Source organism: Pseudophryne corroboree, chromosome 2 (assembly GCF_028390025.1).
Source record: "Pseudophryne corroboree isolate aPseCor3 chromosome 2, aPseCor3.hap2, whole genome shotgun sequence".
In the NCBI taxonomy this organism is placed as follows: Eukaryota; Metazoa; Chordata; class Amphibia; order Anura; family Myobatrachidae; genus Pseudophryne; species Pseudophryne corroboree.
Genome location: NC_086445.1, coordinates 349044953 through 349069501, shown reverse-complemented (window position 1 = coordinate 349069501; position 24549 = coordinate 349044953). Strand labels below are relative to the sequence as shown.

At 47.6% G+C, this 24549-nt stretch overlaps 1 protein-coding gene across 4 annotated transcripts in view; it reads left to right on the top strand.

Moving 5' to 3' along the window:
• The window catches only part of LOC135019305 (serine/threonine-protein phosphatase 2A regulatory subunit B'' subunit beta-like), a 217941-nt gene extending 196109 nt beyond the window's left edge, over nucleotides 1–21832 (top strand). For all 4 annotated transcript variants that reach the window (XM_063953091.1, XM_063953089.1, XM_063953090.1 and 1 more), the window contains 8 exons: nucleotides 151–237; nucleotides 1247–1400; nucleotides 1728–1776; nucleotides 13310–13399; nucleotides 13533–13708; nucleotides 13970–14088; nucleotides 14172–14278; nucleotides 20758–21832. In XM_063953091.1, the coding sequence (XP_063809161.1) occupies nucleotides 151–237; nucleotides 1247–1400; nucleotides 1728–1776; nucleotides 13310–13399; nucleotides 13533–13708; nucleotides 13970–14088; nucleotides 14172–14278; nucleotides 20758–20899 (924 nt within the window). In that variant the 3' untranslated portion in view covers nucleotides 20900–21832. The remainder of the gene's footprint in view (nucleotides 1–150; nucleotides 238–1246; nucleotides 1401–1727; nucleotides 1777–13309; nucleotides 13400–13532; nucleotides 13709–13969; nucleotides 14089–14171; nucleotides 14279–20757) is intronic.
• The last annotated feature ends 2717 nt before the right edge of the window (nucleotides 21833–24549 follow it).

The window sequence follows — 24549 nt, the reverse complement described above, 5'->3', positions numbered from 1 at the left end:
CTGTATTGCTTAGCGTTTGAGCCATATGCTGTATGTACATTGTGCTATATTGCAGGTCTGTTCCGTTAATTCCCTACTTACTGTATTGTAGAATTTATAAAGGTTTTATGTTTCAAAATAGCTTCATATTATAATATTTTGTAATTGCAGGTGGTTCAGAGGATATTTTACAATGTGAACCGATCATGGTCTGGGCGAATCACATGTCCGGAGCTCAGGAAGAGCAACTTACTGCAGGTAATCTGGACTGGTCTACATGTCAGTGAGCAAGCTGGTGCCTAGATGAACTCACATGCTGTTTGGGTGTCTTTTTTGTTGTAACACGTTTGATGTGCTACAAAACAATTAAGGGATCTTATTCTACTCATTTACAGCTATACAGTATCCAAATAATGCAACAGAAATTTTGCATGGCAAAATATCTTCTAACTTTTATAGGCTATAAATAGTGTAGGGAAGCGGTTCCCAAACTGTTTTAAATCACGGCGCCCTAGAGTATCAGAATTTCTTTTTCATGGCACCCCTAGGCCAAAAGTTTCTTATTCTGAAATTTTAAAAAGTAAACATTAAATTAAGTAAATGGTGCTTATTTGCCCATCCTTATTTGCCCATCCTTATTTGCCCTTGTGTGATGAGGGACAGGATTCACTTCCGTTTGTCCACATATTTTATTATGGTCAGCCACCAGCTGTGGTTTTGCCTCTTACATTGACCATAAATAATTTGAATGGGTCCTGGCCCACCAATCCAAGGCACCCCTGCAAGTGTCCTGGGGCACCACCGGGTGCCACGGCACACAGTTTGAGAACCACTGATGTAGGGTCTGTGCATTTGGCACACTTCCTGGGGAGCCTATCATGTAATATACTACCTTGATTTTGGTGTCTGGGTTCTGCTCTGGACAGAAAGTGATGTCCTAGTGTGTTTGACAGGTGTGTGACTAGAACAGCAATATGTAGGTGGTGGTCAGCGTATTTGTGGCTGTATTTGGTGTCATTACATTTTGCACTGTCAGTGGTATATAAATGACATTAGGTGCACAGAGTGGCATTTCACTTTCATATGAGTTTGTATGTGCTTAGGTTGTAAAGGAATCTTACTTAAGCTGGGGACAGAGATTCGGCTACTTGTATTTGATTGTTTAGTTTAGTTCTTTATTAGCAGCCCTAAACCACTTACATGACTGAAGCTATCAGTATTATGGAAGACCTCACCCCTCCTGTCATTACCTTTGTTGTCTTTTCAGCACGTGGCCTTGCTGGAGGAGGAAGACATCAACCAGTCAACAGATTATTTTTCTTATGAACACTTTTATGTAATTTACTGTAAATTCTGGGAGCTCGACAGTGACCATGACTTGTACATAGATGAGCAAGACTTATCCAAGCACAATGACCATGGTAGAGTAATCCCATATTCCAGCTATTACATTCAGTAACCTTTTTGTCAATTTGGTAAATGTTTCTGGCCATATGGGTATTGGAGGTGCTTGTTCTCCCCTTGGACTTAAGGCACTGAATGCAGCTAATAGAAGCTGCTTGCTCTCCTCTAGTGACAGAAGAATGTCTGCATTCATTGAATGGCATTTTATTTTATTTTTTACATTTCCTCCTCCTGTATAGCAGATGGAAGTGATGCATTTTACAATTTTATATCAGTAAATTGATTGCTAATTATAATTGTATTCTAAGAAAACAGTTGTCCTAATGACATATTTATACTTACAGCCATATCGAGTAGAATTATTGAAAGAATCTTCTCAGGAGCTGTAACACGGTAAATATACATCTTATTGTGTAAAGCACTAACTCATCTTAAAAGAACATAACATATCTTATATTGGATCACTTTCTGGTTTAATAGTTTTGTCTTATAATTCCAGTCATCCTAGCTCATAAATAACAACCTGCTAAGCAAAGTAGGTGTGAGCCTGGTCTTACAGTGCTGGGAGTGGGGGGAGTGTTGCTACTATTGATGACTGGACACAGTAGTTTGACTCTATTGTTGCTGTCTATACACACCCATGCATTGCACCTCACTGTTTTTGCAAAATAAATAAATGAAAAGTGAAAAGTTACATTTTGATAAAAGTCCTTAGGGTTAGATGTTTTTCACTATTTATACAAGCAAATACAGTTTCACAACAATTTTCTCTTATGTCCCTTTGTCACTCCAGCCAGCACCCTCCTGTATCACTCCTGTCAGCTCCCCCATTATGTCTCTCCTGCCAGCACTCTCCTGTGTCACTCCAGCCAGCACCCTCCTGTATCACTCCTGTCAGCTCCCCCATTATGTCTCTCCTGCCAGCACCCTCCTGTGTCACTCCAGCCAGCACCCTCCTGTGTCACTCCAGCCAGCACCCTCCTGTATCACTCCTGTCAGCTCCCCCATTATGTCTCTCCTGCCAGCACCCTCCTGTGTCACTCCAGCCAGCACCCTCCTGTGTCACTCCAGCCAGCACCCTCCTGTATCACTCCTGTCAGCTCCCCCATTATGTCTCTCCTGCCAGCACCCTCCTGTGTCACTCCAGCCAGCACCCTCCTGTATCACTCCTGTCAGCTCCCCCATTATGTCTCTCCTGCCAGCACCCTCCTGTGTCACTCCAGCCAGCACCCTCCTGTGTCACTCCAGCCAGCACCCTCCTGTATCACTCCTGTCAGCTCCCCCATTATGTCACTCCAGCCAGCACCCTCCTGTGTCACTCCAGCCAGCACCCTCCTGTGTCACTCCAGCCAGCACCCTCCTGTGTCACTCCAGCCAGCACCCTCCTGTATCACTCCTGTCAACTCCCCCATTATGTCTCTCCTGCCAGCACCCTCCTGTGTCACTCCAGCCACCACCCTCCTGTGTCACTCCAGGCAGCTACCCCATTATGTCTCTCCTGCCAGCTCCCCCATTATGTCTCTCCTGCCAGCTCCCCCATTATGTCTCTCCTGCCAGCTCCCCCATTATGTCTCTCCTGCCAGCTCCCCCATTATGTCTCTCCTGCCAGCTCCCCCATTATGTCTCTCCTGCCAGCACCCTCCTGTGTCACTCCAGCCAGCACCCTCCTGTATCACTCCTGTCAGCTCCCCCATTATGTCTCTCCTGCCAGCACCCTCCTGTGTCACTCCAGCCAGCACCCTCCTGTATCACTCCTGTCAGCTCCCCCATTATGTCTCTCCAGCCAGCACCCTCCTGTGTCACTCCAGGCACTCCCCATTGTATCTCTCCTGCCAGCACCCTCCTGTGTCACTCCTGCCAGCACCCTTCTGTGTCACTCCAGGCACTCCCCATTGTGTCACTCCTGCCAGCACCCTCCTGTGTCACTCCTGCCAGCACCCTCCTGTGTCACTCCTGCCAGCACCCTCCTGTGTCACTCCAGGCAGTCCCCATTGTGTCTCTTCTGCCAGGATTCTCCTTTGTCACTCCAGCCAGCTCCCCATTGTGTCACTCCAGCCAGCTCCCCATTGTGTCACTCCAGCCAGCTCCCCATTGTGTCACTCCAGCCAGCTCCCCATTGTGTCACTCCAGCCAGCACCCTCCTGTGTCACGCACCCTCCTGTGTCACTCCAGCCAGCACCCTCCTGTGTCACTCCAGCCAGCACCCTCCTGTGTCACTCCAGGCAGCTACCCCATTATGTCTCTCCTGCCAGCTCCCCCATTATGTCTCTCCTGCCAGCACCCTCCTGTATCACTCCTGTCAGCTCCCCCATTATGTCTCTCCTGCCAGCACCCTCCTGTGTCACTCCAGCCAGCACCCTCCTGTGTCACTCCAGCCAGCACCCTCCTGTGTCACTCCAGGCAGCTACCCCATTATGTCTCTCCTGCCAGCTCCCCCATTATGTCTCTCCTGCCAGCTCCCCCATTATGTCTCTCCTGCCAGCTCCCCCATTATGTCTCTCCTGCCAGCTCCCCCTCATATGTCACTACAGCCCAGTATCTGGCTTCCTCAGTTTTCAGTCACCGTAGTGCTGCTGTGTGTCTGGTTGGAGTGCACCAGTTTCCAGGATCTGTTGTGGTCAGGTGACTGAGTGTCGGAAGCCACATTTAAATAAAGAAAGAGCCGCATGCGGCTCAAGAGCCACAGGTTGGCCACGGCTGTCCTAGAGGATGCTGGGGTCCATATTAGTACCATGGGGGTATAGACGGGTTCACTAGGAACCATTGGCACTTTAATCAAGAGTTTGAGAGTGTGGGCTGGCTCCTCCCTCTATGCCCCTCCTTCCAGACTCAGTTTAGAAAATGTGCTTGGAGTAGCCGGTCACAGCTAGGGGAGCTCTCCAGAGTTTTCTTAGTAAAGTTTAGTGTTAGTTTATTATTTCTCTAACGTCCTAGTGGATGCTGGGGACTCCGAAAGGACCATGGGGAATAGCGGCTCCGCAGGAGACTGGGCACAAAGTAAAAGCTTTAGGACTAGCTGGTGTGCACTGGCTCCTCCCCCTATGACCCTCCTCCAAGCCTCAGTTAGATTTTGTGCCCGAACGAGAAGGGTGCAATCTAGGTGGCTCTCCTGAGCTGCTTAGAGTAAAAGTTTAAATAGGTTTTTTATTTTTAGTGAGACCTGCTGGCAACAGGCTCACTGCATCGAGGGACTTAGGGGAGAGAAACGAACTCACCTGCGTGCAGAGTGGATTGGGTTTCTTAGGCTACTGGACATTAGCTCCAGAGGGACGATCACAGGCCCAGCCATGGATGGGTCCCGGAGCCGCGCCGCCGGCCCCCTTACAGATGCTGAAGCAAGAAGAGGTCCATAAATCGGCGGCAGAAGACTTTCCTGTCTTCATAAGGTAGCGCACAGCACTGCAGCTGTGCGCCATTGCTCTCAGCACACTTCACACTCCGGTCACTGAGGGTGCAGGACGCTGGGGGGGGGGGGGCGTCCTGGGAAGCAATGAATTTACCTTAGTTGGCGAAAAATACATCACATATAGCTCCTGGGCTATATGGATGTATTTAACCCCTGCCAGTTTTCCAGTAAAAAGCGGGAGAAGAGCCCGCCGTGAAGGGGGCGGGGCCTATCTCCTCAGCACACAGCGCCATTTTTCCCACACAGCTCCGCTGGTAGGAAGGCTCCCAGAATCTCCCCTGCATCCTGCAACTACAGAAACAGGGTAAAAAAGAGAGGGGGGCACTTATTTGGCAAAATAACAGATATAAGCAGCTATAAGGGATAGACACTTATTGTAAGGTTGTCCCTATACATATATAGCGCTCTGGTGTGTGCTGGCAAACTCTCCCTCTGTCTCCCCAAAGGGCTAAGTGGGTCCTGTCCTCTATCAGAGCATTCCCTGTGTGTGTGCTGGGTGTCGGTACGTGTGTGTCGACATGTATGAGGAGGAAAATGATGTGGAGGCGGAGCAGAGTGTCTGTAACAGTGATGTCACCCCCTAGGGGGTCGACACCTGAGTGGATGTACTGTTGAAAATTACGTGACAGTGTCAGCTCTATATAAAAAAAACAGTGGTTGACATGAGACAGCCGGCTACTCGGCTTGTGCCTGTCCAGACGTCTCATAGGCCGTCAGGCAGATGGCAGATACAGACGCCGACACGGATACTGACTCCTGTGTCGACGGTGAAGAGACAACCGTGATTTCCAGTAGGGCCACACGTTACATGATTGAGACAATGGAAAATGTTTTATACATTTCTGATAATACGAGTACCACCAAAAAAAGGGGTATTATGTTCGGTGAGGGAAAAACTACCTGTAGTTTTCCTGAATCTGAGAAATAAAATGTGTGATGATGCGTGGGTTTCCCCCCGATAACAATTAATAATTTCTTAAAAAGTATTGGCTGCATACCCTTTCCCGCCAGAGGTTAGGATGCATTGGGAAACACCCCCTAGGGGGGATAAGGCGCTCACACGCTTGTAAGAACAAGGGCTCTACCCTCTCATGAGATGGCCGCCCTTAAGGATCCTGCTGATAGAAAGCAGGAGGGTATCCAAAAAAAGGTATTTACACACATACTGGTGTTATACTGCGACCAGCTATCGCCTCAGCCTGGAGGTGCAGTGCTGGGTTGGCATGGTCGGATTCCCTGACTGGAAATATTGATATCCTAGATAAGGATAGTATATTATTGCCTATAGAGCATTTAAAAGATGCATTTCTATATATGCATGATGCACAGCGGAATAATTGCCGACTGGCATCAAGTATAAGTGCGTTGTCCAATTCTACCAGTAAAATGGTCAGGTGATGCGGATTCCAAACGTCATTTGGAAGTATTGCCTTTGAAAGGGGACATTTGGGGTCGGTCTTTTAGACCTGGTGGCCACGGCAACAGCTGGGAAATCCACGTTTGTACCCCAGGTCGCCTCTCAAAATAAGACGCCGTATTATCAGGCGCAGTCCTTTGTTGGCAAGCGGACAAAAGGTTCCTCTTTTCTGCTCGTGACAGAGGGAGAGGAAAAAGGCTGCAGAGATCAGCCAGTTCCCAGGAACAGAAACCCTTTCCAGCCTCTGCCAAGCCCTCAGTATGACGCTAGGGCTTTACAAGCTCAGGCACGGTGGGGGCCCGTTCTCAATGAATTTCAGTGCGCAGTGGGCTCACTCGCAAGTAGACCCCTGGATCCTTCAGGTAATATCTCAGGGGTACATATTGGAATTCGAGACGTCTCCCCCTCGCCGTTTCCAAAAGTCGACTTTACCGACGTCTCCCTCTGACAGGGAGGCAGTTTTGGAAGCCATTCACAAGCTGTATTCCCAGCAGGTGATAATCAAGGTACCCCTCCTGCAACAGGGAACGGGGTATTATTCCACACTATTGTGGTACCGAAGCCAGACTGCTCGGTGAGACCGATTCTAAAATCTAAAATCTTTGAACACTTACATACAGAGGTTCAAATTCAAGATTGAGTCACTCAGAGCAGTGATTGCAAACCTGGAAGAAGGGGACTACATGATGTCTCGGGACATCAAGGATGCTTACATTCATGTCAAAATGTACCCTTCTCACCAAGGGTACCTCAGGTTTATGGTACAGAACTGTCACTATCAGTTCAGACGCTGCCGTAGGGATGGTCCACGGCACCCCGGGTCTTTACCAAGGTAATGGCCGAAATGATGTTCCTTCGAAGGAAGGGAATTTTAGTTATCCCTTACTTGGACGATTCCCTGATAAGGGTAAGATCCAGGGAACAGTTGGAGGTCGGTGTAGCACTATCTCAGATAGTGTTGCGGCAGCACGATTGGATTCTCAATATTCCAAAATCGCAGCTGGTTCCGTCGACGTGTCTTCTGTTCCTAGGGATGATCCTGGACACAGTCCAGAAAAAGGTGTTTCTCCCGGAGGAGTAAGCCAGGGAGTTATCCGAGCTAGTCAGGAACCTCCTCAAACCGAGCCAAGTCTCAGTGCATCAATGCACAAGGGTTCTGGGTAAAATGGGGGCTTCCTACGAAGCAATCCCATTTGGCAGATTCCACGCAAGAACTTTCCAGTGGGACCTGCTGGACAAATGGTCCGGGTCGCATCTTCAGATGCATCAGCGGATAACCCTGTCACCAAGGACAAGGGTGTCCCTCCTGTGGTGGTTGCAGAGTGCTCATCTTCTAGAGGGCCGCAGATTCGGCATTCAGGACTGGGTCCTGGTAACCACGGATGCCAGCCTGCGAGGCTGGGGAGCAGTCACACAGGGAAGGAATATCCAGGACTTATGGTCAAGCCTGGAGACATCACTTCACATAAATATCCTGAAGCTAAGGGACATTTACAATGCTCTAAGCTTAGCAAGACCTTTGCTTCAAGGACAGCCGGTGTTGATCCAGTCGGACAACATCACGGCAGTCACCCACGTAAACAGACAGGGTGGCACAAGAAGCAGAAGGGTAATGACAGAAGCTGCAAGGATTCTTCGCTGGGCGGAAAATCATGGGATAGCACTGTCAGCAGTATTCATTCCGGGAGTGGACAACTGGGAAGCAGACTTCCTCAGCACGACCTCCACCCGGGGAGAGTGGGGACTTCACCCAGAAGTCTTCCACAGGATTATAAACCGTTGGGAAAAACTCGACAGGTATTGCGCCAGGTCCAGGGACCCTCAGGCAATAGCTGTAGACGCTCTGGTAACACCGTGGGTGTACCAGTCAGGGTATGTGTTTCCTCCTCTGCCTCTCATACCCAAGGTACTGAGATTGATAAGATGGTGAGGAGTAAGCACTATATTCGTGGCTCCGGATTGGCCAAGAAGGACTTGGTAACCGGAACTTCAAGAGATGCTCACGGAGGATCCGTGGCCTCTACCTCTAAGAAGGGACCTGCTCCAGCAAGGACCCTGTCTGTTCCAAGACTTACCGCGGCTGCGTTTGACGGCATGGCGGTTGAACGCCGGATCCTGAAGGAAAAAGGGCATTCCGGATGAAGTCATCCCTATCCTGATCAAAGCCAGGAAGGATGTAACCGCAAAAACATTATCACCGCAATTGGCGAAAATATGTTGCGTGGTGCGAGGCCAGTAAGGCCCGACGGTGGAAATTCGACTGGGTCGATTCCTACATTTCCTGCAAACAGGAGTGTCTATGGGCCTGAAATTGGGGTCCATTAAGGTTCAAATTTCGGCCCTGTCAATTTTCTTCCAAAAAGAACTAGCTTCAGTCCCTGAAGTTCAGACGTTTGTAAAAGGGGTACTGCATATACAGCCTCCTTTTGTGCCTCCAGTGGCACTTGGGATCTCAATGTAGTTTTTTTTTTTGGATTCCAAAAGTCACATTGGTTTGAACCACTTAAATCTGTGGAGTTAAAATATCTCACATGGAAAGTGGTCATGCTGTTGGCCCTGGCCTGGGCCAGGCGCGTGTCAGAATTGACGGCTTTATCCTGTAAAAGCCCTTATCTGATTTTCCATTCGGACAGGGCGGAATTGAGGACTCGTCCTCAATTTCTCCCTAAGGTGTTTTCAGCATTTCACTTAAACCAACCTATTGTGGTGCCTGCGGCTACTAGGGACTTGGAGGATTCCAAGTTGCTGGACGTAGTCAGGGCCCTGAAAATATATGTTTCCAGGACGGCTGGAGTCAGAAAATCTGACTCGCTGTTTATCCTGTATGCACCCAACAAGCTGGGTGCTCCTGCTTCTAAGCAGACGATTGCTCGTTGGATTTGCAGTACAATTCAGCTTGCACATTCTGTGGCAGGCCTGCCACAGCCAAAATCTGTAAAAGCCCATTCCACACGGAAAGTGGGCTCATCTTGGGCGGCTGCCCGAGGGGTCTCGGCTTTACAACTTTGCCGAGCAGCTACTTGGTCAGGGGCAAACACGTTTGCTAAATTCTACAAATTTGATACCCTGGCTGAGGAGGACCTGGAGTTCTCTCATTCGGTGCTGCAGAGTCATCCGCACTCTCCCGCCCGTTTGGGAGCTTTGGTATAATCCCCATGGTCCTTTCGGAGTCCCCAGCATCCACTAGGACGTTAGAGAAAATAAGAATTTACTTACCGATAATTCTATTTCTCATAGTCCGTAGTGGATGCTGGGCGCCCATCCCAAGTGCGGATTGTCTGCATTACTTGTACATAGTTATTGTTACAAAAATCGGGTTATTGTTGTTGTGAGCCATCTTTTCAGAGGCTCCTTCTGTTATCATGCTGTTAACTGGGTTCAGATCACAAGTTGTACGGTGTGATTGGTGTGGCTGGTAATGAGTCTTACCCGGGATTCAAAATCCTTCCTTATTGTGTACGCTCGTCCGGGCACAGTATCCTAACTGAGGCTTGGAGGAGGGTCATAGGGGGAGGAGCCAGTGCACACCAGCTAGTCCTAAAGCTTTTACTTTGTGCCCAGTCTCCTGCGGAGCCGCTATTCCCCATGGTCCTTTCGGAGTCCCCAGCATCCACTACGGACTATGAGAAATAGAATTATCGGTAAGTAAATTCTTATTTTTACAAGCAGAGGATATGTCATCTCAGGATGATCCCATTCCATGTAATCAGGATTGCACTGGTTTAGCACACATTCCAGCAAGTGAGCCTGAGTGGTTATCCTGTATCAATTCTATGATTTCTCAGATTTCTAATAGGGTTGCACAAAATTAATCTGGAACTCAGGCTTTACAGAACTATATGGCAGTCTGGCCCAGTTCTGGTACATTAGGGCTCCTCGCTGTATATTACCATAAACGTGCTCTTGCTCAGATCATGCAGGATGATACCGATACCGACTCTGATACTACAGACGGTGACGGGGATGTGTTGCGGGGGGGCTGCATCACTTGCAAAAGGAGTGCAGTTGATGATCGAGGCTATTAGGGATGTGTTGAATATTGCTGATACAACACCCGAGCAGGTTGAGGAGGCTTACTTCACTGAAAATAAGAAAGCCTCGCTAATCTTCCCTGCGTCAAAGGAATTAAATGCTATATTTGAAAAGGCTTGGGAAAACCCGGATAAAAAATTCCAGATACCTAAGAGGGTTCTGGTAGCATTTCCATTCCCGGTAGAGGATAGGAAAAAAATGGGAAGACCTGCCTATTGTTGACGCGTCAGTATCCAGACTCTCAAAAAAGGTGGTTTTATCTGTTCTAGGATCTACCGCCTTGAAAGAGCCGGCTGATCGTAAAATTGATAATATGCTCAAATCCATGTACACGGCTTCTGGGGCAATACTACATCCCACTATTGCCAGTGCTTGGATTGCCAGAGCTATAGTAAAGTGGTCAGGCACGTTACTTGAGGGTTTGGATACTATGGAAAAATGTGATGTTGAATTGTTTTTACGTAACATTCAGGATTCAGCAGGATTTCTGGTAGAATCCATGAAGGACCTGGGTTCCATGGCTGCGGGGATTTCCCAGCAATCTTCATTCCGGGAGTAGACAACTGGGAAGCGGACTTCCTCAGCAGACATGATCTCCATCCAGGGGAGTGGGCTCTCCATCCGGAGGTGTTCAAGGAGGTAACAGATCTTTGGGGCGTACCCCAGATCGACATGATGGCCTCTTGTCTCAACAAGAAGCTTTGGCGGTATTATTCCAGGTCGAGGGACCCGCAAGCAGTGATGGTGGATGCCCTAGTGACTCCGTGGGTGTTCCAGTCGGTGTTTCCTCCACTTCCACTCATCCCAAGAGTTCTAAAGCTCATAAGGAGAACAAGGGTTCAAGCGATCCTCATTGCTCCAGACTGGCCAAGAAGGGCTTGGTACGTGGATCTTCTGGATCTACTGCAAGAAGAGCCGAGGCCTCTTACTCTTCGGGAGGATCTGCTGCAGCGGGGGCTGTTCGCCTGTCATGACTTACCGTGGCTATGTTTGACGGCATGGAAGTTGAACGCCTGATACTAGCTCGGAACAAGGTTATTCCTTCCTTGATATAGGCTAGGAAAGCAGTAACGTCTAAACATTACCATCGAAGTTTGAAAAAATATGTATCTTGGTGTGAGTCCAAGAAATTTCCTGCGGTGGAGTTTCAACTGGGATGGTTTCTCCTCCTCTTACAAGCTGGTGTGGATATGGGCCTCAAGTTGGGATCTGTGAAGGTCCAGATTTCGGCCCAATCCATTTTCTTCCAAAAACAATTGGCTGCCCTCCCTGAGGTTCAGACCTTTTTGAAGGGAGTTCTGCACATCCAACCTCCCTTTGTACCGCCTACGGTGTCTTGGGACCTTAACGTGGTGTTGCAGTTCCTCAAATCAGATTGGTTCAAGCCTCTACAGGAGGTTGAAGTCAAATTTCTCACGTGGAAGGCTGTCACTTTGTTGGCTTTAGCTTCTGCTAGACGTGTGTCGGAATTGGGGGCTTTATCGTGTAAAAGCCCATACTTGATCTTCCACGAAGATAGAGCTGAACTCCAGACACATCAGCAGTTTCTTCCAAAGGTTGTGTCGGCATTTCATATCAACCAACCTATTGTGGTGCCAGTGGCTACTGACTCCTCAATTTCTGCAAAGTCCTTGGATGTTGTAAGGGCTCTGAAAATTTATGTGAAGAGAACTTCTAGTCACAGGAAATCTGACTCTTTTTGTCCTGTATGATCCCAAGAAATTTGGGTGTCCTGCTTCTAAGCAGACAATATCTCGCTGGGCCAGGTTCACTATCCAGCATGCGTATTCTATGGCAGGCTTGCCGTGTTCTACGTCTGTCAAGGCCCACTCTACACGTAAGGTGGGGTCTTCCTGGGCGGCTGCCTGGGGTGTCTCGGTGTTACAACTTTGCCGAGCAGCAACTTGGTCAGGGTCGAACACGTTTGCAAAGTTTTACAGGTTCGATACTTTGACTGAACTTCAGATCATCAGAGGCCAATCAGTTCTGCAGGAGCCTCCGCGCTCTCCCTCCCGTTCTGGGAGCTTTTGTATGTCCCCATGGTACCAGTATGGACCCCAGCATCTTCTAGGACGTAAGAGAAAATAGGATTTTGGTTACCTACCGGTAAATCCTTTTCTCGTAGTCTGTAGAGGATGCTGGGTGCCCTCCCAGCGCTTCGTTTTCCTGCAATTGTTATCTGGTTCAGTACAACTTTGTTTTAGTTAAGTACTGCATTGTTACTAGGTAAGTAATGTTTTCAGCGATTGCTGAGTTTACAAGCTAAGTTAACTTGACGTGCCTTGTATGTGTGAGCTGGTATGAATCTCGCCACTATCTGTGTTAAATCCTTCTCTCGAAGATGTCCGTCTCCTCGGGCACAGTTTCTAGACTGAGTCTGGTAGGAGGGGCATAGAGGGAGGAGCCAGCCCACACTCTCAAACTCTTAAAGTGCCAATGGCTCCTGGTGGACCTGTCTATAAAGTATACCATATAACAATATTAACATATAACAATTATTACATAGCACCTTTTTAACATTAGATCATTTGGTAGTTTAGCAGCCATGTTAGGCAGGACCTGTTGGCAAAATTACAATGTTTACAGTGCAGTTAAAAAGGGAAACCAGCTTCTGTGCTCTCTGGGATATTCCTCTTGTGCCTTTTACTCATGTTCTTGTTTGAGTCCTTACATTCACTGCAGCTTATCTGCATACATAAGAATAAATGCCCTTATTCATTGGAACCCTTGGATCTATGTACATGGCTATACCATAAGTGCATTCTCTTTTCAGAGTGGCTTACTAGTGTTTTTCCTGGGAAGTGTAGTTTGAGAGAGATTGACAATTACATTATATTTAGTAATCCAATCCTTTCACTTGGTAGTGCCTGTTTATTTACATATACATCCTGCCACATCTTATGGCAATGTGCACAGTGACCCCAAGTAATAGTTATTAGTGATTAAATACAGCAATAGCCTGCCTAGGATTAAAAAGCTAACCGTTGGGGAGTGTGCTATATTTGTGGTGCAGAATCAAAACCCTGCCTCCCTGCTTGTTGTTCTATATCTGTTTCATTCTTTCCTGCCAGAGGACAAAAAGCACAGAAGAAGGGGAAGATTAGCTATGCAGACTTCGTATGGTTTCTCTTGTCTGAAGAGGACAAGAAAACACAGACAAGGTGAGTCCTAGCGGGTAACATGGGAGTTTATATTTGTGGTGTACTGCAGATGTCAGAATGTGTGCGCTATGCTTTCTTCCTGGAGTTAGTGGGTTTTTTTTTCCCCTTCCTTCTTTCACCTGTACGCTCTCAGTATTGCATATTGGTTTCGCTGCATGGACCTTGATGGAGATGGCGTGTTATCAATGTATGAGCTGGAGTATTTCTATGAGGAACAGTGCCAGAAGATGGAAAGCATGGCCATTGAGCCATTACCTTTTGAGGACTGTCTTTGTCAGATGTTGGATCTTGTCAAACCACAATGTGAAGGTGTGTTGTCACAGCGCTGACCTGTATTTGCTGCTGTTTCTTTCTGTGACTTACATTTCACAACCATCTGTTAAGCACGATCTCAGGAATATTATGGTAACTGATATAAGTGATGTTTACAGTACCACACACATCTTGGTATCCTGCGAGGCTTCTATGAGACCTCATGCTTACTTTAATTGGATCCCTGTCTGTAAACTAATACTTTTATAAGAAATAAGGTACTAAGCATTGTTTTAAACATGTCCCCTTTTTTTACAGGTAAAATTACTCTTCATGACCTGAAGAAATGCAAGCAGGCAAATCTGTTTTTTGACACTTTCCTAAATCTAGACAAGTACTTGGACCATGAACAGAAAGATCCATTCTCTATATTGCGTGTAGGTGACATCAAGCTGACTTGCATACTGCTATATGTTCTCTGTGATGCTTTTTTTCACTTACAACTGAATTCCTCATGTAGGTTAGTGAAAACGAAGGACAAGAACTTTCAGACTGGGAAAAATATGCTGCAGAAGAATATGCCATTTTAGTAGCTGAAGAGGCTGCGACAGAACAGTGGAATGATGGGTAAAAAAATGTTTAGCCAAAGCCTACTCCATAATGCATGGTGGTGTTGGAACAATAGTCTACTGATATACTGAAGTTCCTCCCTGCCATATGTCCCATGAAACCTAGTGATGACACTTTAAACATTGAAATGGAGCATAAACAAAAATATTAATTTGTGGAGCCAGTAAACACTTCTCCATCCTTCTTTGTGATGAGTGCATTGTTCTCTACTCTAGTAATGTAGTAAAAAGGTGATGGAATAAGATTCTGTCCCACAAAATCGTTCCTGGGTTAAACGTTAGTTTGCCATTCATTCATTTATATGAAAGCTTTGCTTTTGTGCTGTTTCTGCTCTCTTGTATTGAAGTTTTGCCCTTTAAATAAGTGATAAAGGTAAACCTTATGGGCACACCATGACATGCATGCCACCAAGGAATAACAGGTGGTATTCAGTTTGCCGGCTGTTGGGATTCCGGCTCCGATATACTGCGCGCCGGGAACCCAACACCCGGCATACGACAACTTTTATCCCTCTTGGGGGTCCACGACCCCCCTGGAGGAAGAATAAATAGTGTACGTGTGCCACCGTGCCTGCAGCGTGGCGTGCGGAGTGAGCCCGTAAGGGACTCATTTGCGCTTGCCCAGCTGTCGGTATGCCAGTGGTCGGGATCCCGGCGCCGGAAGCCCGGCCGCCGGGATACCATACTACACCCTGAATAACATTACAAGACTATGAAATACAGTGTGCTATTAGTAATAATGAAAAGTAGCCCTAATTTCTCTAACGTCCTAGTGGATGCTGGGGACTCCGTAAGGACCATGGGGAATAGACGGGCTCCGCAGGAGACAGGGCACTCTAAGAGAGAATTTGGATACTGGTGTGCTCTGGCTCCTCCCTCTATGTCCCTCCTCCAGACCTCAGTTTTGAATCTGTGCCCGGATGAGCTGGGTGCTACTTAGTGAGCTCTCCTGAGCTTGCTAAAAAGAAAGTATTTTGTTAGGTTTTTTATTTACAGAGAGATCTGCTGGCAACAGACTCTCTGCTATGTGGGACTGAGGGGAGAGAAGCAGCCCTACTCACTGAAGATAGGTCCTGCTTCTTAGGCTACTGGACACCATTAGCTCCAGAGGGATCGTACACAGGATCGCACCCTTGGTCGTCCGATCTTGGAGCCGCGCCGCCGCCCCCCTCGCAGAGCTGGAAGACAGAAGCCGGTGACAGAAGCAAGAAGACTACGAAATCGGCGGCAGAAGACTCCAGTCTTCATATGAGGTAGCGCACAGCTGCATTGCTCCCACACTAAACCTACATACTCCGGTCACTGTAGGGTGCAGGGTGCAGGGCGCAGGGGGGGGGGGGGCCCTGGGCAGCAATTAGAGACCTCTTGGCAAAAGTGGGCATATATACAGTTGGGCACTGTATATATGCATGGACCCCCGCCATATTTTTACACAGAAACGCGGGACAGAAGCCTGCCGCTGAGGGGGCGGGGCTTCTTCCTCAGCACTCACAAGCGCCATTTTCTCTCCACAGCTCCGCTGAGAGGAAGCTCCCCAGGCTCTCCCCTGCAGAATCACGGTAGAAGAGGGTAAAAAGAGAGGGGGGGGCACATAAATTTGGCGCAATTACAGTATATACAGCAGCTTACTGGGTTAACACTAAGTTACTGTGTGATTCCTGGGACATATAGCGCTGGGGTGTGTGCTGGCATACTCTCTCTCTCTGTCTCTCCAAAAGGCCTTGTGGGGGAACTGTCTTCAAATAGAGCATCCCCTGTGTGTGTGGTGTGTCGGTACGCTTGTGTCGGCATGTTTGACGAGGAAGGCTTTGTGGAAACAGAGCGGGAACAAATTAATGTGGGGTCGCCGCCGACACCCGATTGGATGGATATGTGGAAGGTTTTAAATGATAATGTTACTTCCTTGCATAAAAGGTTGGATAAAGCTGAAGCCTTGGGACAGCCGGGGTCTCAGCCCATGCCTGATCCTATGTCGCAGAGGCCGTCAGGGTCTCAGAAGCACCCACTATCCCAAATTGTTGACACAGATATCGACACGGATTCTGACTCCAGTGGCGATGATGCAAAGTTACAGCCTAAAATGGCTAAAGCCATCCGTTACATGATTATAGCAATGAAAGATGTGTTGCACATCACAGAGGAAACCCCTGTCCCTGACAAGAGGGTTTATATGTATGGGGAAAAAAGGCAAGAGGTGACCTTTCCCCCTTCACATGAGTTAAATGAGTTATGTGAAAAGGCTTAGGAATCTCCAGATAGAAAACTGCAGATTTCCAAACGGATGCTTATGGCGTATCCTTTCCCGCCAACGGACAGGTTACGCTGGGAATCCTCCCCTAGGGTAGACAAAGCTTTAACACGCTTATCCAAGAGGGTAGCCCTGCCGTCACAGGATACGGCCACCCTAAAAGATGCTGCGGATAGAAAGCAGGAGGGTATCCTGAAGTCCATTTATACACATTCAGGTACCTTACTAAGGCCGGCAATTGCGTCGGCCTGGATGTGTAGTGCTGTAGCAGCATGGACAGATACCTTATCTGAGGAACTTGATACCTTGGACAAGGATACTATATTACTAACCCTGGGGCATATAAAAGACGCTGTCCTATATATGAGAGATGCTCAAAGAGACATTAGCCTACTGGGCTCTAGAATAAATGCAATGTCGATTTCTGCCAGAAGGGTCCTGTGGACTCGGCAATGGACAGGCGATGCCGACTCAAAAAGGCACATGGAGGTTTTACCTTACAAGGGTGAGGAATTGTTTGGGGACGGTCTCTCGGACCTGGTCTCCACAGCTACGGCTGGAAAGTCAAATTTTTTGCCATATGTTCCCTCACAACCTAAGAAAGCACCGTATTACCAAATGCAGTCCTTTTTGATCACAAAAAGGCAAGAAAGTCCGAGGTGCGTCCTTTCTTGCCAGAGGCAGGGGTAGAGGAAAGAAGATGCACAATACAGCTAGTTCCCAGGAACAGAAGTCCTCCCCGGCTTCCACTAAATCCACCGCATGACGCTGGGGCTCCACAGGCGGAGCTAGGCCCGGTGGGGGCGCGTCTCCGAAATTTTAGCCACAAGTGGGTTCACTCCCAGGTGGATCCCTGGGCTATAGAGATTGTGTCTCAGAGGGATACAAGCTGGAATTCGAAGAGATGCCCCCTCACCGTTACCTCAAATCGTCCCTGCCAGCTTCCCCCTTAGAGAGGGAAATAGTGTTAGCTGCAATTCACAAATTGTATCTTCAGCAGGTGGTGGTAAAGGTTCCCCTCCTTCAACAGGGAAGGGGTTACTATTCGACCATGTTTGTGGTACCAAAACCGGACGGTTCGGTCAGACCCATATTGAATTTAAAATCCCTGAACATATACCTGAAAAGGTTCAAGTTCAAGATGGAATCGCTCAGAGCAGTCATCGCAAGCCTAGAGGAGGGGGATTTTATGGTGTCTCTGGACATAAAGGATGCTTACCTTCATGTCCCCATTTATCCACCTCACCAGGAGTACCTCAGATTTGTGGTACAGGATTGTCATTACCAATTCCAGACGTTGCCGTTTGGTCTCTCCACGGCACCGAGAATATTTACCAAGGTAATGGCGGAAATGATGGTGCTCCTGCGACGGCAAGGAGTCACAATTATCCCATACTTGGACGATCTCCTCATAAAGGCGAGGTCCAGAGAGCAGTTGCTGATCAGCGTGGCACGCTCTCGGGAAGTGTTACAACAGCACGGCTGGATTCTGAATATTCCAAAGTCGCAGTTGATTCCTACGACTCGTCTGCCCTTCCTGGGCATGATTCTGGACACAGGCCAGAAGAGGGTTTATCTCCCGATGGAGAAGGCTCAGGACCTCATGACACTGGTCAGAGACCTATTACAACCAAAACAGGTGTCGTGCATCACTGCACACGAGTCCTGGGAAAGATGGTGGCATCATACGAGGCCACTCCCTTCGGCAGGTTCCATGCGAGGACCTTTCAATGGGATCTGTTGGACAAGTGGTCCGGATCACATCTACAAATGCATCGGCTGATCACCTATCCCCCAGGGCCAGGGTGTCTCTCCTGTGGTGGTTGCAGAGTGCTCACCTTCTCGAGGGCCGCAGATTCGGCATTCAGGACTGGGTCCTGGTGACCACGTACGCAAGCCTCCGAGGGTGGGGAGCAGTCACACAGGGAAGAAATTTCCAAGGTCTGTGGTCAAGTCAGGAGACTTGCCTTCACATCAACATCCTGGAAGTAAGGGCAATATACAACGCCCTACGTCAAGCGGAGACCCTGCTTCGCGACCGACCGGTGCTGATTCAGTCAGACAACATCACCGAAGTGGCTCATGTAAACCGCCAAGGCGGCACAAGGAGCAGGAGGCGATGGCGGAAGCCAACAGAATTCTTCGCTGGGCGGAGAAACACGTAAGCACACTGTCAGCAGTGTTCATTCCGGGAGTAGACAACTGGGAAGCAGACTTCCTCAGCAGGCACGACCTCCACCCGGGAGAGTGGGGACTTCATCAAGAAGTCTTCACGCAGATTGCAAGTCGGTGGGAACTGCCACAAGTAGACATGATGGCATCCCGCCTCAACAAAAAGCTACAGAGGTATTGCGCCAGGTCAAGAGACCCTCAGGCGATAGCTGTAGACGCACTAGTGACACCGTGGGTGTTCCAGTCGGTCTATGTATTTCCTCCACTTCCTCTTATACCCAAGGTGCTGAGAATCATAAGAAGAGGAGGAGTGAGAACAATACTCATTGTTCCGGATTGGCCAAGAAGGACTTGGTATCCAGAGCTGCAAGAAATGCTCACAGAGGACCCATGGCCTCTGCCTCTAAGACGGGACTTGTTGCAACAGGGGCCCTGTATGTTCCAAGACTTACCGCGGCTGCGTTTGACGGCATGGCGGTTGAACGCCGGATCCTAGCAGAAAAAGGCATTCCGGATGAGGTTATTCCTACGCTGATAAAGGCTAGGAAGGACGTGACGGCTAAACATTATCACCGTATATGGCGAAAATATGTTGCTTGGTGTGAGGCCAGGAATGCCCCTACGGAGGAATTCCAGCTGGGCCGTTTCCTTCACTTCCTACAGTCGGGAGTGACTTTGGGCCTAAAATTGGGTTCCATTAAGGTCCAGATTTCGGCCCTTTCCATTTTCTTTCAAAAAGAACTGGCTTCTCTTCCTGAAGTTCAGACGTTTGTAAAGGGAGTGCTGCATATTCAGCCCCCTTTTGTGCCTCCAGTGGCACCTTGGGATCTTAACGTGGTGTTGGGTTTCCTGAAGTCACACTGGTTTGAGCCACTTATAACCGTGGAGTTAAAATTTCTCACGTGGAAGGTGGTCATGCTATTAGCCTTGGCTTCAGCTAGGCGTGTGTCTGAATTAGCGGCTTTGTCACATAAAAGCCCCTATCTGGTTTTCCATATGGACAGGGCGGAATTGCGGACCCGTCCGCAATTTCTGCCAAAAGTGGTGTCATCTTTTCATATGAACCAACCTATTGTGGTGCCTGTGGCTACTCGTGACTTGGAGGATTCAGAGTTACTGGATGTAGTCAGGGCTTTGAAGATTTATGTAGCCAGAACGGCTAGAGTCAGGAAAACGGAGTCACTGTTTATCCTGTATGCACCCAACAAGCTGGGTGCTCCTGCTTCAAAGCAAACTATTGCTCGCTGGATCTGTAACACGATTCAGCAGGCTCAATCTGCGGCTGGATTGCCGCTTCCAAAATCCGTAAAAGCCCATTCCACAAGGAAGGTGGGCTCTACTTGGGCGGCTGCCCGAGGGGTCTCGGCATTACAGCTTTGCCGAGCTGCTACCTGGTCTGGTTCAAACACTTTTGCAAAGTTCTACAAGTTTGATACCCTGGCTGAGGAGGACCTTGTGTTTGCTCATTCGGTGCTGCAGAGTCATCTGCACTCTCCCGCCCGTTTGGGAGCTTTGGTATAATCCCCATGGTCCTTACGGAGTCCCCAGCATCCACTAGGACGTTAGAGAAAATAAGATTTTACTTACCGGTAAATCTATTTCTCGTAGTCCGTAGTGGATGCTGGGCGCCCGTCCCAAGTGCGGACTTTTTCTGCAATGCTTGTATATAGTTATTGCTTACATAAGGGTTATGTTATAGTTGCATCAGGGTTGATCTGATGCTCTGTTGTTGTTCATACTGTTAACTGGGTAAGTTTATCACAAGTTATACGGTGTGATTGGTGTAGCTGGTATGAGTCTTGCCCTGGATTCCAAAATCCTTTCCTTGTACTGTCAGCTCTTCCGAGCACAGTTTCTTTAACTGAGGTCTGGAGGAGGGACATAGAGGGAGGAGCCAGAGCACACCAGTATCCAAATTCTTTCTTAGAGTGCCCTGTCTCCTGCGGAGCCCGTCTATTCCCCATGGTCCTTATGGAGTCCCCAGCATCCACTACGGACTACGAGAAATATATTTACCGGTAAGTAAAATCTTATTTTATCATTTGGTTGTGTTTCAGGTATGAGGCAGAATTAAATGCCTTGGAGGCAGACATATCCAATGATAAGTATGGAATGGATAAGAGACTCTGCTTGGACATGGCTTCTGAACAGTCACAAGTAGACCTTGAAGAATATGACTATGAAGAAGACTTTGAATAAATATTCGGTGATGGAGGGACATTCTGCAGCTGGTCTGCCACATGCCCTTTGTACATTAGCTGTGGACAGCACTTTATTCATGTTATACAGAATTACTGCAAGGTTCAATGACTATCAAAACCAATGTGTTTTTATTTATTGCTAAACAATATTTAATTAATTTAATTTTATCACTTTGCTTTGCTGTGCTAAATGCTTTGGTAGATGAGTCCTGCATTTCAGTAATGTGAACTCATCAATATTTTACATGTTATCAGCCATGTTTGTTCCTAATGATATCTGTGTTGTAAACAGATGGCAAGTTCAGTGATTGTCAATGCTAGTGAAAGGCCAATTACAAAGAACATTTAAAAAAAAATAGAGACATGTTAAAGAGAACCCTACTACTTGGCAAACTTTATATTTTATAATCTAATCTCCTTTTATACAAAGTGATCTAAAAGGTATCTTAATCTGGTGTAAAGCTTCGAGCAGACCAAGGCAATATGTCTATCCAATTTAACTGAAACTTGTATGGAAGAACAAATACTGTAGATCAGTGGCTGAGGGAACTCTGGTTTTACACTACTGTACTAAAGCAATAGCTCTCCTGACCCCCTGTTGCGGAATATTGTGGTAGCATATGCTGGCCCTATGTATGAGCATTGTGCTATGGGTGCATATACTGTAGAAACCATTTGTTTCAATGTTGTTCTTGTCACATTCCATTTATTACACGTCCCAATAATGACTAGCCTTACTCTCTACGTGTTTTCTCCTTCAGAAAAAAAAGTGAACAATATTTGTTATGAGTGCCTTTAAATGTGTATATATGTACATTTGTGGAATGATTTCCCCCCCCCCCCCAATATCTTATAATATTAAATTGCAGTGTAGAAACCTTTATAGAATTTATATATTGTATTTTGAAATAAACTATATTTTGCACACAAAGTTGTAAAGTATTAAACACTAAAAAAATTAAATGTTACACCTCTTGCTAGATTTACTAAGCAGCAGCTTTTGCACGCAGCCAATTCTTTTTGACCTAAAATTATAAAACTGCAATAATACACTGAAGTGGGAGGTAAGCGAAATGTCTTGCCTTTTTGGTGAGCTGTTTTAGCTTACATCTTAGAGGATACTGGGGATCCATTTAGTACCATGGGGTATAGACTGGTCCACTAGGAGCCTTGGGCACTTTAAGAATTTGATAGTGTGGGCTGGCTCCTCCCTCTATGCCCTTCCTACCAGACTCAGTTTAGAAAATGGGCCCAGAGGAGCTGGTCACGTCACATGGAAGCTCCTGAAGAGTTTTCTGCATTTATTTTTTCTGTTTGTTATTTTCAGGCAGGACTGGATGGCACCAGCCTGCCTACTTCATGGGACTTTGGGGGGGTACGACCCAACCTCTTGAAGGGTTAAGGGTCCCGTTCCCCGCTGACAGGACACTAGCTCCTGAGGGAACTATACGCACGCCCCATCACGGCAAGCGTACATTCCTGCAGCACGCCGCCACCCCTAACAGAGCCAGAAGATAGAGTGGTGAGTACTAAGCCGGCGTCCCAGTTAGCGGGTCGCCAGCCATTATGGCGGCATGAGGGTACAGACACACACTGCTTCTACGGGGGCGGCGGAGTCTCCAGAATTAGTACACAGTGCGAATGCACCGCTTCTAAGGGAGCGCCATTTTCCCTCTGCAGTGGACACAGATGCTGACTGACAGGGACGCGCAGCTCCTCCGGAGAGACTCCAGATTACCTCAGCGGTACCAGGGGGTTATAGCAGGGGGGCAGCGCTTACTAGTTAGTGTACGAAGTCCCCAGTCTGGGTACTTAGTCTGCGACCCGGCTAAGCTTGGCATTAGTCGTAAGGGCACTGTGTGCTGGATCCAAGTTATATCCGTCTTTCTTGAAGGGCTCTTTGGGGGTAAATTGTGCATTTAACCTTTTCCTGTGTGTGTGTCTGCTGTCACTGTCACATTATGTCAAAGAGTGTATTTCATGTAAGGCACAGTGTTCTTCTCCAGGGGGTTCACTGCAGTGCACTCAGTGCAGTGTACCCTCCCAGGCTAGTGGGGTAGAGCCAGGTTGGCTGGATGACATTAGGGGAATGATTTCCAATATCTCTTCTAAATTGTCCCGCAATGAGAAAAACCAAATACTTAAGACAATAGATGACTGAGTTTATGAACCGAGACTCTGTACACAAACCAGCTTCTCAGCCCCTGCCATTTGTCCACAAAAACGGCCTATGGCCCATATCCTGCAGTCTGACTCTGATGATGGGTCAGACATGGAGGAGGGGGAGGGGGACTCAGAGATGGGGGAGGCTACTCTGTCACAGGGAATAGAGGCTTTCATAGAAGCTATCGGAGACGTTCTGCATATACCTGATAAGGTAACAGAGGAAACTGAGGAGTCTTTTATTTTAGTATAAAAAAGCCACTTTTCCTGTGTCAAAGGAACTAAATGCCCTATTTAAAGAATCATGGGTTAATCCTGATAGGAAATTTCAGATCCCTAAAAGGTTGATATCATCTTTTCCCTTTCCTCCCGAGGATAGAAAAAAATGGGAAAATCCACTGATAGTGGATGCATCAGTATCCAGGCTGTCACGGAAACTTGTATTAGCTGTCCCTGGTGCAGTCTAAAAGACACGGCTGATCGTAGAATTGAGAATACACTCAAATACAGTTGCCGGGGTGGCACAGAGACCCACTATAGCATGTGGGTGGATTACTAAGGCCATCGCAAAATGATCGGGTAACCTAATTGAGGCGTTATCTACCTTGCCTAAGGGGGAGATTATTTTACTCCTGCAACATATACAGGACTCTGCAAATTTTATAGTGGAAGCCATAAAAGAAATAGGCTTACTTAATGCATGCACCACTGCTACGGCAGTGTCAGCACGCAAAGGCTTATGGCTACGCCAGTGGACTGCCGACGCAGATTCCAGGAATGTCATGGAAGGCCTACACATGAGAGGCCTTATTTGGAGATGAAATAGACAAATGGATTGCCAAAACTACTGTGGGTAAGTCCACGTATCTTCCTTCTGCCGCTCCCCCAGCTAGGAATGCTTACTCGGGACCTAATCTATAGTCCTTTTGGACTGCCAAGTTTAAGGGCAAAACCAAAGGATCTTCTACAGGCGCTAGAGGTAAACCACAAAAACCAAGAACTGCAGGTTCACAGGAACCAGAGCTCAAGTTCTGCTTCCTCAAAGCCTTCAGCCTGGAAGACCGGCAAGTGGGAGCCCGACTAAGATTTTTCAGTCACATCCGGACATCATGCCAGGATCCCTGGGTCATATATCTTATTTCCCAGGGCTACAGACTGGAGTTTCAGGAGCTCCCGCCTCACAGATTCTTCAAATCAGGCTTATCAGTTTCACAGGAAGCAAGTATAACCTTACAGGATGCCTTTCAAAAACTGGTACAGACTCAGGTCATTGTTCCAGTTCCACCTCATCCGTTAAACAAGGGATATTATTCCAACCTGTTTGTAGTACCGAAACCGGATGGTTCAGTAAGGCCGATTCTGAACCTCAAGTTGAACCTGTATTTACGAGTGTTCAAATTCAAGATGGAGTTTCTGAGAGCGGTGATCTCAGGTCTGGAGGAGGCGGAATTCCTAGTGTCTCTAAAGATCAAGGATGCGTACCTT